Genomic DNA, 13,677 nt, shown 5'->3' on the forward strand with positions numbered 1-13,677 from the left:
TGTTATGACGAATCCTTTGGTGACTGTGATTTAGTTAAAAAAATAATGTTTATTGAGCAAAGGGTACAAATAAGATAAATATTTATACAGGTTCAACCCATAAATGTTTATCTTCTGAAACACACTGAAAAACCACGCAGGAAAACAGCAAGAAACATCAGGCTGGCCTGTAGGACACATTTCTTAAAGTACTAATGGCATGTTTACTCCGTACTGGTTTTAAAACCTGTTCAAACATTGGTCACTGACCCTCTTTTGCCACACTCCAAGTCAAGTTCCCACTTTAACTGAGGCAAAAATGTAGGGTCCTGCCACTTGTATCTGTCACCAATGCCAGAAGGAAACGTGTGTGGTCTGAATTGTGCCAGGTGATCTGGTGATTCTCCTCAGGCTCCACAGGCTGATCTGGTGCTGGAAAACTCCGAGCACCACCTCTGCCACCAAGGCCTGATTCTACATCAGCTCCAGGCACTGTTGAGACCAAGCTCTTTAAAATTGCCTGTCTCTCAGATTCCTTTTGCAGTCAGCTTCTGTGGGCTAACCAGAAGTCTTCAAACATTTCACCTGCACTCACCCTTCTTTTTCCACAGAGAGGAGTGAGGCCTGTCTGCAGTAGAGAGCATTTCTGCCTGGCAAGGTGTCAGGTGCTGGACCTGCACAAACTGAGAACAACAACCAGCCCTTGTGAAGTTAACTCCTCTCTCCATGGCAACTGCAGTACTGCTCCTGTCTCCTTAACCACTCCCACAGTCCTTTTTCAGGCTGGGGCAAAACTGCAGCTCAACTGTCACCACCAAGGTAATACCCAATTCCCACTGCAAAAATGCTGTTCTAATTCAAGATTGCTTATTCCTGGGGTAAATCAGAAACAGGTCTTGGTGGTCTGAGGCAACGGGAACTTGTGAAAGGCCAAGTTAAAACTGCCAGCTTGAATTATGCTACCAGATACAACTTATTAGCAAGCTTTCAAAAAAAACCCAGTGTAAGTCAGACCAGGAAAACAGACAGGGATGTCCTTTACCACAAAAGCTCTCATCAGGATGCTTTCCCTTACAGACCATTGTTTTGCCTTCATTTTTTTCTGTCTTCTCTAGAGGTTACTGGTGCACAGGGCTTTGCACAATGAAATTTCTGGAGTGGCTGACCTGACTGAAAAAAACATCCCAAAGAATGTTTGGAATGACTGAGACACCCCAGCCATCTCTGTACACCTCAGAGTCTCCTTGTACAACACACCTCCTCAGATAATAACTTCACTGAAGTAAAAAGGGCCTGGAGGATGAAATGCTTGTCACATTCACCTATTTTTCCTGCTGCTGACAGTGAACTAACAAGCACATTCCTTCAGTGAAGCCATCAGTGTGTTCCACCCAGTCTTGACTCCCTTCATGGGAATGAAATTGCACCAAATCTCACTTTGAGTGTGTGAGAGATGGACATCTGGAATTAACAGAACTGGAAAGGGTTCTGTGGTGGGAACTGAAATGGCAGCATTCACTGGGGGGGGGTGGAAAAGGCCCACAAAAAAAATCCATGAAACCCAGTTACTCCATGTTCTCTAGTACCTATCTGCTTCACTGGGACCCTTCTTCAGGCTCCATATTCACCACCTGTGCTTCAGAATCAGTTTCCCAGCGTTTCCTTTTGACTCTTTATTGAAAACAGACCCTGTCTCTCAGGGACACTGCCATCTCCTTGAAGTCCTAAAGGTCTTCAGGGATTATTCAGTGCTTCAGGTCCTCTCCACAGTGCTCTGCATAACCCAGGATTTTACCAGGGGAAGCAAATTCCTCAAATGAAAAGCGTGTCCTTAGAGCTTTCCTCCCTAATTTACCCTTTTTAGGGATTCTGCTGGAGCATTTCTCCTCTCCCGCAGCTTCTTTCCAACATCTGACTCACTAAACACATACCTTCATGCTACAGTGGCTGCTGTTCAGACAAACTGCATTGTCACCTCATTTCAAAAACCACACGAACATCCAGGTCTCTGCATGGCTCCACCTAAAAGTGAGCTTAAAGCTGAGAAAGGCAAGCAGTTCTACAGCAGGGAGGGACATCTGAAGAAATGAGTACATGCAGAAAATAAAACCAAACCAAACCAAACCAAACAAACCCCACAGGGCAGCAGCAGAGCAGTGCCAGGATGTTGTGAAATGAGGATACATTCCTAGAAACGGCACTATGTATGAAACCTGAAATGAGTTAAACCATTAAAAAGTGAATTACCTAATTCCTGGGCAGTTGTTTGGACTAAGAAACCCAACAATTGTTTCATGTGAATATGGTACACTTTAGAGGATGGGTAAATTGATGCACACTCCCTCTTGCCACAACCTTCCTTATGGCTGGACCTCTGCATCCTTTCACTGAAATAAGCAAGCCTTTCCAAGAGCCAAACACTGCAACACCTCAGGGCTTTAAAAAGTGCACAATAACTGGGTTTCAGATTTTCACAAACAGGAAAACTTTATGCTGTACCATCCAAAAAAATTGCAACTTTGCTCTCGTTCTATTCCTTTATCTAAAACAACCTGTCAAAACCTCTAAATAGAACAGTGAAATGAAAGAACATTAAGTACTCCACAGGTGCTGTTGGCACATTAATCTGCTCCAGCTAAGAATTGTCAGAGTCTCATTACAAGTGATTCTTGTTAAAATGTGGATGTGAGGTCCAAACTAGAGCATTTACAAACAAATCAACATTCATTTCAAAACAGAAAACTACAGCCAAGTGGTTCCACTTGCACATGTGATTTTAGATCACCACATGGAATGCAAAGCTTTAAGGCAAATAACAGTTAATGGCAAATGGTTATTGCACCATGCCACCTCGCTGAACCCAGCCACTAAATCATGACTACCACAGATGTTCTCCTGTTATCACTAGCAATCCAAAGCACGTGCTTTAGAACCCTGCCCAGACATTTCTTCTGTCAGCATATTGCTGATCACAAAATAAGATTTTACCACATCTGATTTTTATAAACTCACATCCCTTTAATATGTGAGCCTCAGTCTTGCTAAGTAGAAAACATTTTTAAACAAACATGCAAAACCAAAGGAAGTACACTAAGACAGAATGATGCTGTTTAGAGAGCAATAAATTAGTGTAATGATGGGTATACCTTCTTGTGGAAGACACTGCAGAGGCCTCTCTGTAAATCTGGCAGCTTACAAAGCAGAGTTTGAATCTGACCAAACACGCTGGATTCTGACAGCAGAATTTCAGACACAGCATCAAGCCGGGCATTTATCTCACTGTAAAAGAAGATGATCAATAATTAAAACTCGTATTTCTCTGAGGGCAAGGCATACATCTAATGAACCTCTTCCTTTGGTTTGCTTTGGGTTGATTTTTTTTAATCCTTGACTGATGGCACATCCTCATGAGTAGGCTAGTAAAAGAGCTGAGGAATGCAGAGAATCTTGGGATTTCACTCAAAATGCAAGCAAGATCCTGGACATGAGCTCGTTCTCCCCTCTCCGTGCTCACAACAGCCCAATACACACTTCAGTGCCCAATTCTGCATGTGTCTCTGGGGCTTATAACAGGAGTAACACTGAATCCTGAGTACTCCACCCCAACTGTACAGACAAGTGCCTGGAGGATGGGCAGAGGGAGCTTAGAGTTCACATCCGAACTCCATGTAGCATACTTTATTCCAGCAGGTTGTAAATACCCCTTACCATTTTGCCCCTCTGTGTCTGGTCCCAACCAGTGATTGGCAATTACATGGATCAGAACTGTGCTGGTTTTTTTACTGGTTTTTTGCTAAAACCTGTAACATTTATGTCTGTGTTTTGGGACTGAAGTCAAGGAAATGTCCTCCTGAAGTGAGGAAACACTTTTTTTATGAGAAGAGGCAATTCCATAGTTCTTGGCACCTTTCTTACAATCATATTCTTAAAAGCAAAGGGCTGCAAAAATGGACAACTACCACCAAGTTTTACCCCAATCTCCTCTGTATCCTTCCAACATATCCATAGACTGGCTGTAGATTGCAGAGGTAACTCCATTTCTGCTCTCTGCGCAACCAAATTAGCTTCCTGCTGCTTCCCAGGGCAGTACTGAGAGTAGGGGTAAACGGGTGCATCCAAAGCCCATCCATCCATGCAGTTTGAGGAGAAATCAGTCCTTTGATGCAGACACTTCACATCCCAGACAAGTGTGTGCACATGCAGCCCAGCCCACAATCTCAGGGACCAGCAAGATGCTCAGAGCTCAGCCAGCACAGAGGGATGGGAACTAAGGACACAATCCAAATGGAAGATTTCTGGAAGATTGCCTGTCTTGCCCCTGGCTTTTACTGCAGAACTTTCAGGCCAATTGCCAGTGTGGCTGCTCATAAATGGTGTCCATGAGGAAACCAAAGAAATTAGGCACCTCCACAGGTTGCAGACATTACAATAGTCCAGCAGTCAGAGGCCTCTGGCCCTGAAGACAGCTGAATCTAAGTCCTTGAAATTTTATTGCACCTCATGTGAAAGGGGAATATCATGCCTGGGCGTGCTCTCAGATAAACACAAACCTAACAGCTGTCATGTGCCAGGATTGTTTCAGTGTCATACTTCTTTATGCCAAAGCAGTAAAACCATTCCCTCACCTGCCACAAATGACATACCCTGACCCCCAGAGCAGCCTTGCTGTACAACACCAGGATGGCCCTGCCCACCTGTGCCCTGGAGCACGGGAAGATGCACCCTCCCACTGCTGCCACATGAACAGGGGACAGCCTCTGCTGCCTGGGCACCCTGGGAACTCACCACTATCCCTGAACTGCAGAGACTCTCTGATAGCACCAGAGCACTCACAACACTCCACTATCCAACACTGGCTTTTTTCCCAACCCTGAGGAAAACAGAAAGGTGAGACTTGGCAGGCTCTGCTTAGCAGTCCTGTTGCAGGTCACAAGCACACCCGATCCACTGCTCCAGCAATGCCAAATTCACACATTCACATTCACAAATTCACACATTTCCCCCATTCCTATGGGCAGCCAGGTGACCTGGAAGCAGCAGCAGCAGCAGCAGCACAGAGCAGCCACTGGCAGTGGTGCTGCTTGAGCACAGAACAACCTGAGCCCTGGCCCCGACCCATCAGAGCTGCCCCACGTGCTGGAGCAGCCTGGCAGGGCAGTGAATGACCCACAGGAGCTGCACCCCAGGAGCAGAGATCTCAGCTCTGCCCGTCAGAGAGGTGCTCCCACCGACAGCAGGGTAACAGGGAGGAACCTGAGCAGTGCTGACAGCCACGGCAGAGCCAGAAACACCCTGAGCACACAGCCCCAAACCAGCAGCTACAGTGATGTTCTGAAGGGTCAGTGTCGCCACCCACAATCCCATTTTCATGGAGAATTACTTAAGCTTGCTGTACTTGAAACCCTGGAACACTTCTCCTCCACATGAGGGAGTACTGAACTGTTAAATTATAAGCATATGTACCTTAAAGAAGATAAAAACCTTTATTTTGTATTATTAAAAGCACTGTAAGCAGCAAAACTCTGTTCCAGAACACTTTAATTTAATTTAAATGGCACTATTACTATATAGCCAACTGGAAACTGGCAGCAATACATTAAATAGACAGAGATACTTGAGAAACCCCTCCCTCCAAAGCCTAATCTGCACTTTAATCATCCTCACATATGGCTGTGTTACTGGAGCTCCAGTAATCTAAAACTAAGCATCCACACAGTTTTTCTGCTTTAATCCCACAAAGAAGAAAGGGTCAGGAAAATGGTACTCAGTACCAAATTACCCCTTTTTTTCCACCTGTAAAGAAAACCTATTGGGATTCCTATTTCAAAAGTCAGAAAGTACAGCGAAGGATTGTGTCCTTTGCTGCCCATGAGGAAGGAAGGACTGGGACAAGATATCATAAAAACAGATGATAAATTTTAAAGTATGCTTTTAAACTTTAAATATTTAGACTGAAATGAGCAAACATTTTATTGAGTGCCAATATATAAATATATATATATTACACTGATCAGTTGCTAAGCCATCTCTAAAGAAATTTGTTGTGCACTGTACAGTTACCCAGCATATATGATACACAGTTTGGGGTTGCCAAACTCTCTGTGGTCTGGAAAAGAATTCCACCACCAGAAAACCTGAATCTAACATTATGCAAAGAAACTCAACAGCCAGCTAAACTGGATGCTACTTCATGCTGCATTTAGGTGCAATATTAGCCTGTTCTTTCTCATCTGTATAAACCATGTCAGCAATCTGAGCTTTATCCAATTTTCCAAGCAATCTTCTGTGGAATAATGTAACATAATTCAGTTGACTAAAAGCAATACTCTTACTTCTGCCATACCCCCCTCTAAGAATAGCATCATTAATACAATACTAAAATCACTTTGCAGTGTATTTAAACATAACAAAATCTAACTGCAGAATTGTTATTGGAGTCATTTAGAAGAACTACTTGAAGTGAAATAATGAGATACTCCCCTGCATTATTCTGCTGCCAAACAGTGAACAATACAGAAAATTAGAAAATACGAAGAACATGTTTGAATCCTGAACTAAAAATTATTTTGACAAAGCAGAAGGCTGCAGACACGAAAGCACTGCACTGAATTAACATCTGAGCAGTCTGAACAGGATTGCTGGTTGCTGGAGTGGTAACAGAGGTCTGCTGGTCTCTCCTGCAGCAAAGCAAACCTAACATTTTTAGATGTGATAATGTATCATTACATTTAAAGCAGAGTGAAATTGATAATGTAACTGCAATATAATAGCCGCAGGACATTTTCATTCATGTAAAGTATTATTTAAATCCAAGGTAAATAAATACAAATTTATCAGAAATCTCTTAACTTATGCTAAATGCACACAGTATGAATTCATTCATCATGCTAAGGACATAACTCAAGTACAGTGTATACAATTAAAATTAATTTTATTAATTATTAAATCCATTCGAAGAGAACAGAGATATGCAGAACTGTCAGTTACAGGAATTCAACCCCTTAAAAAACATAATGAAGGGTATGAAACAACACACACTGCCTCCCATGGACTATGGTATCTAAATCGAAGCCTAGCAGCCTCCTAACTGCAGCATTGTAAAGAATGAAAATGTATAATTTAAATTATTCGATTATATATTATGGGTTTTTTTCTGACCTCCCCTCAGACCTCCATTCACGAATGAAGACTTTGGATGAGCTGATTAAGTTAAAGACCATGTTAAATGGTACAGAGTGTCCCCTGCTTTAGACCACTCCCCTTTCATGACAGGCAATTAATGCCATCAAAACCCACAGCCCTGGCAGAATTACCACTATGCAGTCCATAAACTCAGGATGTCCTTTCAAAGAACAGAAGATGAAGCCCTGGCTTACTGCAGAAGCCGGGGAGGTCAGGGCGATGAAGACCCCAACGCCGACGGGCGACAGCTGCAGAGGCAGCCAAGGCTGCTGGCAGTGGCAGCCAAGGACTGTTGTGGCTGGAGCAGGGACCCTGTGGAGGCAGGGACGCACTTTTCCGGGACAAACATCCGTGCTGTGCCTGCTGGAGATCAACAGGAACGAGGTCAGGAAGCAGGAGGGTCAGGACCACCCACACTCCGGAGCCTCCGACCCTTTTCCAGACAGGTCTGGAACAGACTGCCTCTCGTAACTACTGTGCACAGAAACCCAGGAGCTTATCTCCAGGGCAGGAGATCTTATCTGTGAACAGGTGCCTGCAGGAGTGGGGCCCCAGGTGTGCACGCCCCAGGGACAGACACTCCGCCAGCAGCACCGGCGTGGGGGCCAGGAACGATGACCCCTCCCTCCCTTTCTTCCTCTCTCCCCTCTCTAATCCACCTCCCCCCCTCTCTCCTGTCACTCTGTCCCTCTGGTCAAACCCCACTGCTGGTGCTTATCCTGCTCAGGATAACAGACCAATTTCCCTGCCAGGTGTGTCATCTGCTAACAAAACCCCGGGGCCTTCTGTGGGCCCTCCAACTTCTGCCCTTCCTCTCAGCCATGAGCCCCGGCCAATCTTGGGTGCTCCCTTCCCCTAAAGGCTGGGATGCCACCCTTACCTCTGGCTTTTTATTTATGGGCTGGCTAATTTATGGGATGAACCCCGATCTGTAAAATTTTGGTGTGACTGTTGGAATTTTATCCATTAGCACCAACAAAAAAGTACAAACAAGGGTAATTCTATCATAATTAGTGCAGTGAAATTTAAGTGAAACCTAAAAAAATTAAGCATCCTTCTGGATCTGTTCACTTGTTTTTCAAGTAATTTACTCTCAAAACTGATGTCTCATGGCTCTCCAGAGAGGTCCAACGTGAACATGCAGCCAGGAGAGGACAATCTCCCTGAATGGATCTCAAATACGTAACAGCAGTATACAAGTACCCTAAACTTTATCTTCACATCTGTTAAAAGAACGTCCAAAATATGCAAATGGTAATCAAACACTTTGTTTATGTTCATACACAATGTATTTCAGCTATTTGTGCCTAAAAAGGGAACAATTAGCTACTTTAGCCAACATGAATGAATGCCTGATTGCTCCATTTATAAGGAATTAGACACAGCATTCAAAGGGACCAAAACACAGCTAGCAAAAATGAATCAATACATGTGATGATGCTGCAATCTTTTTCTTTCCTACAACAATTTTGAGATCTCAGGCATATGCTGTAACCTGCATTTGTGCATTTTATACTGGCACTGATTCTATAAAGTCGTTATTCTTAGGAGAAAATTTAGCCCTGCTGTAGGATCAGAGGATTTTATTCATAAATTACTGCTGGGGGAAAAAAAAAATTCTAATCCTGCACTGGATGATGATGGTATCAACTGACAACCAATTTAAGTCCGAATTAAGATGGGTTTCTCCAAGGACATTTAGATAGTTTGTTTTACTGCCCTGATATTTTAATTATGAGAACAAGGACAAAGTCAAACTTGAAAGAATTTCCATTAGGATTATACTTTGTGTATAGAAGTGTAACTAAAACAGCACTCAATACATTCAAAGTGAGAAAATTTAGAACAAAACATTATTTTATATTACAAAAGACATGTCATTGCCAATCTCACTATAAAGGGACCCTCTTCTTCCCAGTTCTACAGTATATATCCTCCAAGTAATGCATGTTGCATTAGTAATGCCAATTTACACTCTTCCTCTTCTTCAGGAGTAGATAAGGAACTGTCTGTAGTCCTGAATTGTGCAGTTCTGAATTTGCTATACTTACACTCATTCTGAGCTCCTGAGGACAAAGCATATTCAGACTAATAGTAATTATCAATACTATCCTACCAGGCTTCAATATTATAAAAGCATCATCTCATCTAGAACTGGAAGAAAAGGCGGGGACAAGGTATGCTGGAATCTCAGGGAAAAAATGGAAATCCAGTTTTTGAGAGGTAATTAAAATTTTGGTTCCTCTAAAGCACAAAGCAAAGGTTGACATGTTTTTGGCAACTGTCTAAACAGATACAATTTTTCTCCTTTCTTGAGATTTAAACATCAGCTTTGACTAGAAAAAGACCAGGCGAATATAAATTGGCTACAGATAAATTCAGGCACATCATATGTAACACTAAAATTCTAAGAGAGACAGAAGAATATTAAAGTAAAACAATCCAGGCACTCGTGGGTCACTCAGTCTGTTTAAACTACTTCAAACATGAAAACCCTCAAAAACCCGTACAGAACACCCCAAGGGGAGAGATTACTGTGCAAACTAATATGTGCACATCACACATCCCCAGTATTTTACCACTCCCAGTTTATCTCACACACATCCCTCAGCTTTTAAAATTTTGCATTAGAAACTCTTTTAACCCAAAGAAGGCACTTTTGCAACAGAGGCAAACAGCAGTCAGGTTCTCTCCCAGTTCCACAGCAAGGTCTCTCCCTCCCCCTGGCTATGGCACCAGAAATCACATATCCTGTCCACCCACTGATGGTTAAAAGACATTCCACCTCTCCAGCAAGAGCAGGAGAGTAGGGGAATCACCTTCCTGATGCAGTGCTGTCTGTACTTACAGGCCACAGAGTTCACACAGGCCTGTGTGAACCTTGTCCTTCTCCTCCTCATGCAGCTATTGAAAAAGCAATGACTTTCACATCAGCCTCAAGGGTTCTGAGATCTATTTCGCATTAGGAAGGAAAATATTTGTAACTGTTGCACACAGACAAAGACACAAAGATCACACTGTGCTACAACACTGGACCCTGTGCGCTGTCCTGAGCCCTGTGGCTGCTCTGCTGTTCTCCTGCTGGAACCCCATTGCCCGACAGGAGGGCAGGTTTCACTCACTCAGAAATGTTCCAGGACATCACTTTGATTTTCTTCCACTCTGCTTACAGACATCAGGTGAGAAAGGCACTCGATGGAACTTGAATTTCAGAGGTAAGATAGCACTTCTATAATCCACGTAAAATATGTAACTTCTGCAGGAAAACAACTGTCCTCATTACTCCTAAAAAGCTCAGTTGTTGGTGACTGATACACTCTTATCTCATTACCTTCATGTACCCAGGTGAGTAAGTGAGGACATTACACCCCTATTGGTTAAGCTTTTTTTTACCATTTCTTTTTTTCCCAAATGTACAGATCTTGTCTCTACATGTATTGCATCACTGATGATTTAAAGAATATCTTCAAGTTTGCCCAAATGAGTCTGTACACATTCCATCTTTATTCAATCTAATGTATGGTTCCTTCACAGGAAATTTAGTCATCATCCCAAGTGATTTTCAACTCCAAGGCATAAAGCAGTAATTACACCCTCTCACTTGATACACCTACTCAGTGACTGGGAAAGATGCAGTACAGAAGCCTTACTTCCTCTGAGAATGTCACTCCAGGAGGCACAGGTAAATTACAATTACGGAATGTTCTCTGAGTGCATTTTTGTGCATTACTGGGAACAATATTGCCAGATGCCTGATGCACTAACTATCCGAAATTACAACTTGAGAGTACAAAAGGGAGAAGTACACAGAGCAAAATAGCTTTTTCTGCTTCAAGTAGTACTGAGGAGCACCATCATCTCCAGCCACAGAAGCCTGAAAATGCCAAGCATCCCTCTCTAGAAGTGAGAAGGAGCAGAGGAGTAAGAGAAGGAAACAGAACTACGAGCCTGTAAAGTTCTGCACTTAGAGAAGGGAGAGTTTAAACTAAACATATTGGTTAACAAAGAGGGCCTGAAGTCCCCAGGGAAGCAGTTTGCAGTCTGCTCCATCTCCCTGTGGAGCGGTGCTTGAGCTGCTGACCTAGAGGCGTGGTCACTCGGAAGCAGCGCGGCCGGAGAGGTCTGGGAGAAGCGCGAGCCGCGTCCTGCCCGGGGCCATCCTCAGTGCTCTGGCTCCCTCCGCTGACAACTGCACACACAAACCCAGCAGGCCGCCACGGCAGGAAGAGAAATAAACTGATTTATTTCCGTCTATTCCTGCAAAGTGGCAGCGGAATTCTACCTAAATGCTTTTCAGGTGAATGCAATGCTCTGACTGACCTCCATGCTGCTTAGGATGGTCACATCAAAAGCCTTTGCAAGTGGGTAAGATACATGAAAGCTGTTATCAGAAGAATCAAAAAACAAGAGGCCCACTGAAATTAACTTATTACAAAAAGGCTAATAAGAAAATTAAGTAGTGATGCCTCAGAAGTACAATGCTTTAACATACTAGATTTGGTCAAGGAAAAATAGATGCTTCTGAAGACACATTTGTAAATTACCAGCAACAGCAAGATGCTAAAACACTGGTATACCTCACCATTTAAACCTGTCAAAAAGCAATAAACACTAAAACTGCTTAATATATTTTCAGAAGTAAAACAGAGGGGAACGATACTGTGGATAACCAAGTCAAAAGACCTGCTGTATGCTACAACTGAAGGGAAGAAAGTGACAACTTCAATGAACTCTACATTAACAATCCTCAGGAAACACACACCCAAATGAATGGATCCAAAAACTCAACATGTAGGCAAATGCAGCCCACGGACTCAATACTACTGTTTACCTCACATTCAAGCACAACACTCAAATTGGGTCAGCAAAGAGAAATCAGAAAAGATGGAGCCCATTTCAAAACCGAGACAAGTGAAAACCAGCGTAGCACTGCTGCAAAATACATCACTTCTAAAGCACTGATAAATAAATCAAGCACAGGTCAAAATACAGGAGTGGCCAAACCATCATCACATTTCAGGATTAATAAAAAAGGAACTCTCTCCTGGTGCAATACATGTATGCAGAGGGATAACAAAAACATCCATGGCTGCTTTAGAAGAAATTAGACACATTAGGGATGTAAATGCTTGTGAAGCAAGGAAGACATCCAACATTAATGGGCAAGTTCAGGAATAAAAGAACCTGCAGTCCCAGGTGATCCTCATTAACTGTTTAAAAAAGGATACAGAATTAGAATGGTGCCCAATCTGACTTCTGCGAAGCAATTTCTAACTTGGTCCAAACCCACTAGTAATTATCCATGCCAAGAAAGAGTGGTTTAACTCCTTCAAACCTAAATATAACACCCACAACTTCTACTGTGTCACTTCCTGTGCAAACTCTGCTGTGGATCTCAGGTCTTCTGGACAAACAAAATTCATTGGGCATACTCACTATCACAACTATAAAACACAGATTTAGCCCAGGATAAGGAACCATCTCACCTGGATTTCAGAAGGGGCTGGGTTACCCATTTCTTCAGTCTTCGACGTCCAAAGGAAGTTTTAGTATGATCCAAGACCCAGAGTAGGCTTCCTTTAGTTTTCATGTCAGTCTAAAATAATGAAAATAGCTTAATTATTTTTAACTGAGCAGTCGGTTTTGCAGTGAAGGATCTTCACGTTATTCAAAACATTGTGTTTAGGTTTTAAGATATGGCAACTGTACATTCATTATCAACCTCATTCATCAACAATGCTTTACATCAGCTACCTCCAGGAGGCATAAGATATTTAAGTATGTTTTTCCTTTAGCTAGACAATAGCTTTTACAAATTGACCAGAATGAATTAAACAGTTAAAATAAGTCTGTGCATAAAGCTCTGAGCAGGAGCACTAAAACAAACCCTACTGCAGACATCACTCAACTGCAGTTGCTGAAGAAATTAAATTTTAGGAAAGTTCTTTGTTAGTCAAAGTGCAGCAATGTTCCTAACTCACAGTAAAAGCCAGACCAGATTAACTACTTTTATGCTTCTGAAAATGTTATCTTCCTTCAGTCTGATCCCATTTAAAATAATTTAAGACTTATGGGCCAGATTTGCAAATCTGATGAGCTTCACTGGGAAAAATATGTCCAACAGCTGTGAAAATCTCAGCATTTACTAAGAAAGCATTACATTTGTCCTTACCTGATTCTGTAAAATTTCAAGATTTTTCATTGTTGTCCCATTAATTGTCATGTATTCAGTTTCACTAGACAACCGTTTGAAATTGCTGGGGAGAGGAATTTCAGATGTTATATCTTAAATTTGGGCACAGGCAGAACACTGAAGCACTGTCAGGTTTCTCACATTAGAGAACTCAACAGTTATGCAAACAAATTTTAAAAAGTCAAGTAGGAAATTAAAATCTGTTCAAATAAATAAAGGAACTGAACACTAATAACTTCTTTTAACTTTCTGCTTGGGAAAATAAAGTTTCAGACTCACTTCCCCATTTCCTACAATGACTCTGACAAAGCTCAGAACAAAAT

At 42.4% G+C, this 13,677-nt stretch overlaps 1 protein-coding gene across 3 annotated transcripts in view; it reads right to left on the reverse strand.

The window, feature by feature from the left end:
* Positions 1-13,677, reverse strand: part of MSH3 (mutS homolog 3) — an 89,669-nt gene that overhangs the window by 35,562 nt on the left and 40,430 nt on the right. For all 3 annotated transcript variants that reach the window (XM_039566480.1, XM_039566481.1, XM_039566479.1), the window contains exons 11-13: positions 13,334-13,418; positions 12,648-12,757; positions 3,126-3,258 (exon numbers count right to left, since the gene is read on the reverse strand). In XM_039566480.1, coding sequence (XP_039422414.1) covers positions 3,126-3,258; positions 12,648-12,757; positions 13,334-13,418 — 328 coding nt within the window. The remainder of the gene's footprint in view (positions 1-3,125; positions 3,259-12,647; positions 12,758-13,333; positions 13,419-13,677) is intronic.

The sequence above is a fragment of the Corvus cornix genome, chromosome Z (genome assembly GCF_000738735.6).
Source record: "Corvus cornix cornix isolate S_Up_H32 chromosome Z, ASM73873v5, whole genome shotgun sequence".
Lineage (NCBI taxonomy): Eukaryota > Metazoa > Chordata > Aves > Passeriformes > Corvidae > Corvus > Corvus cornix.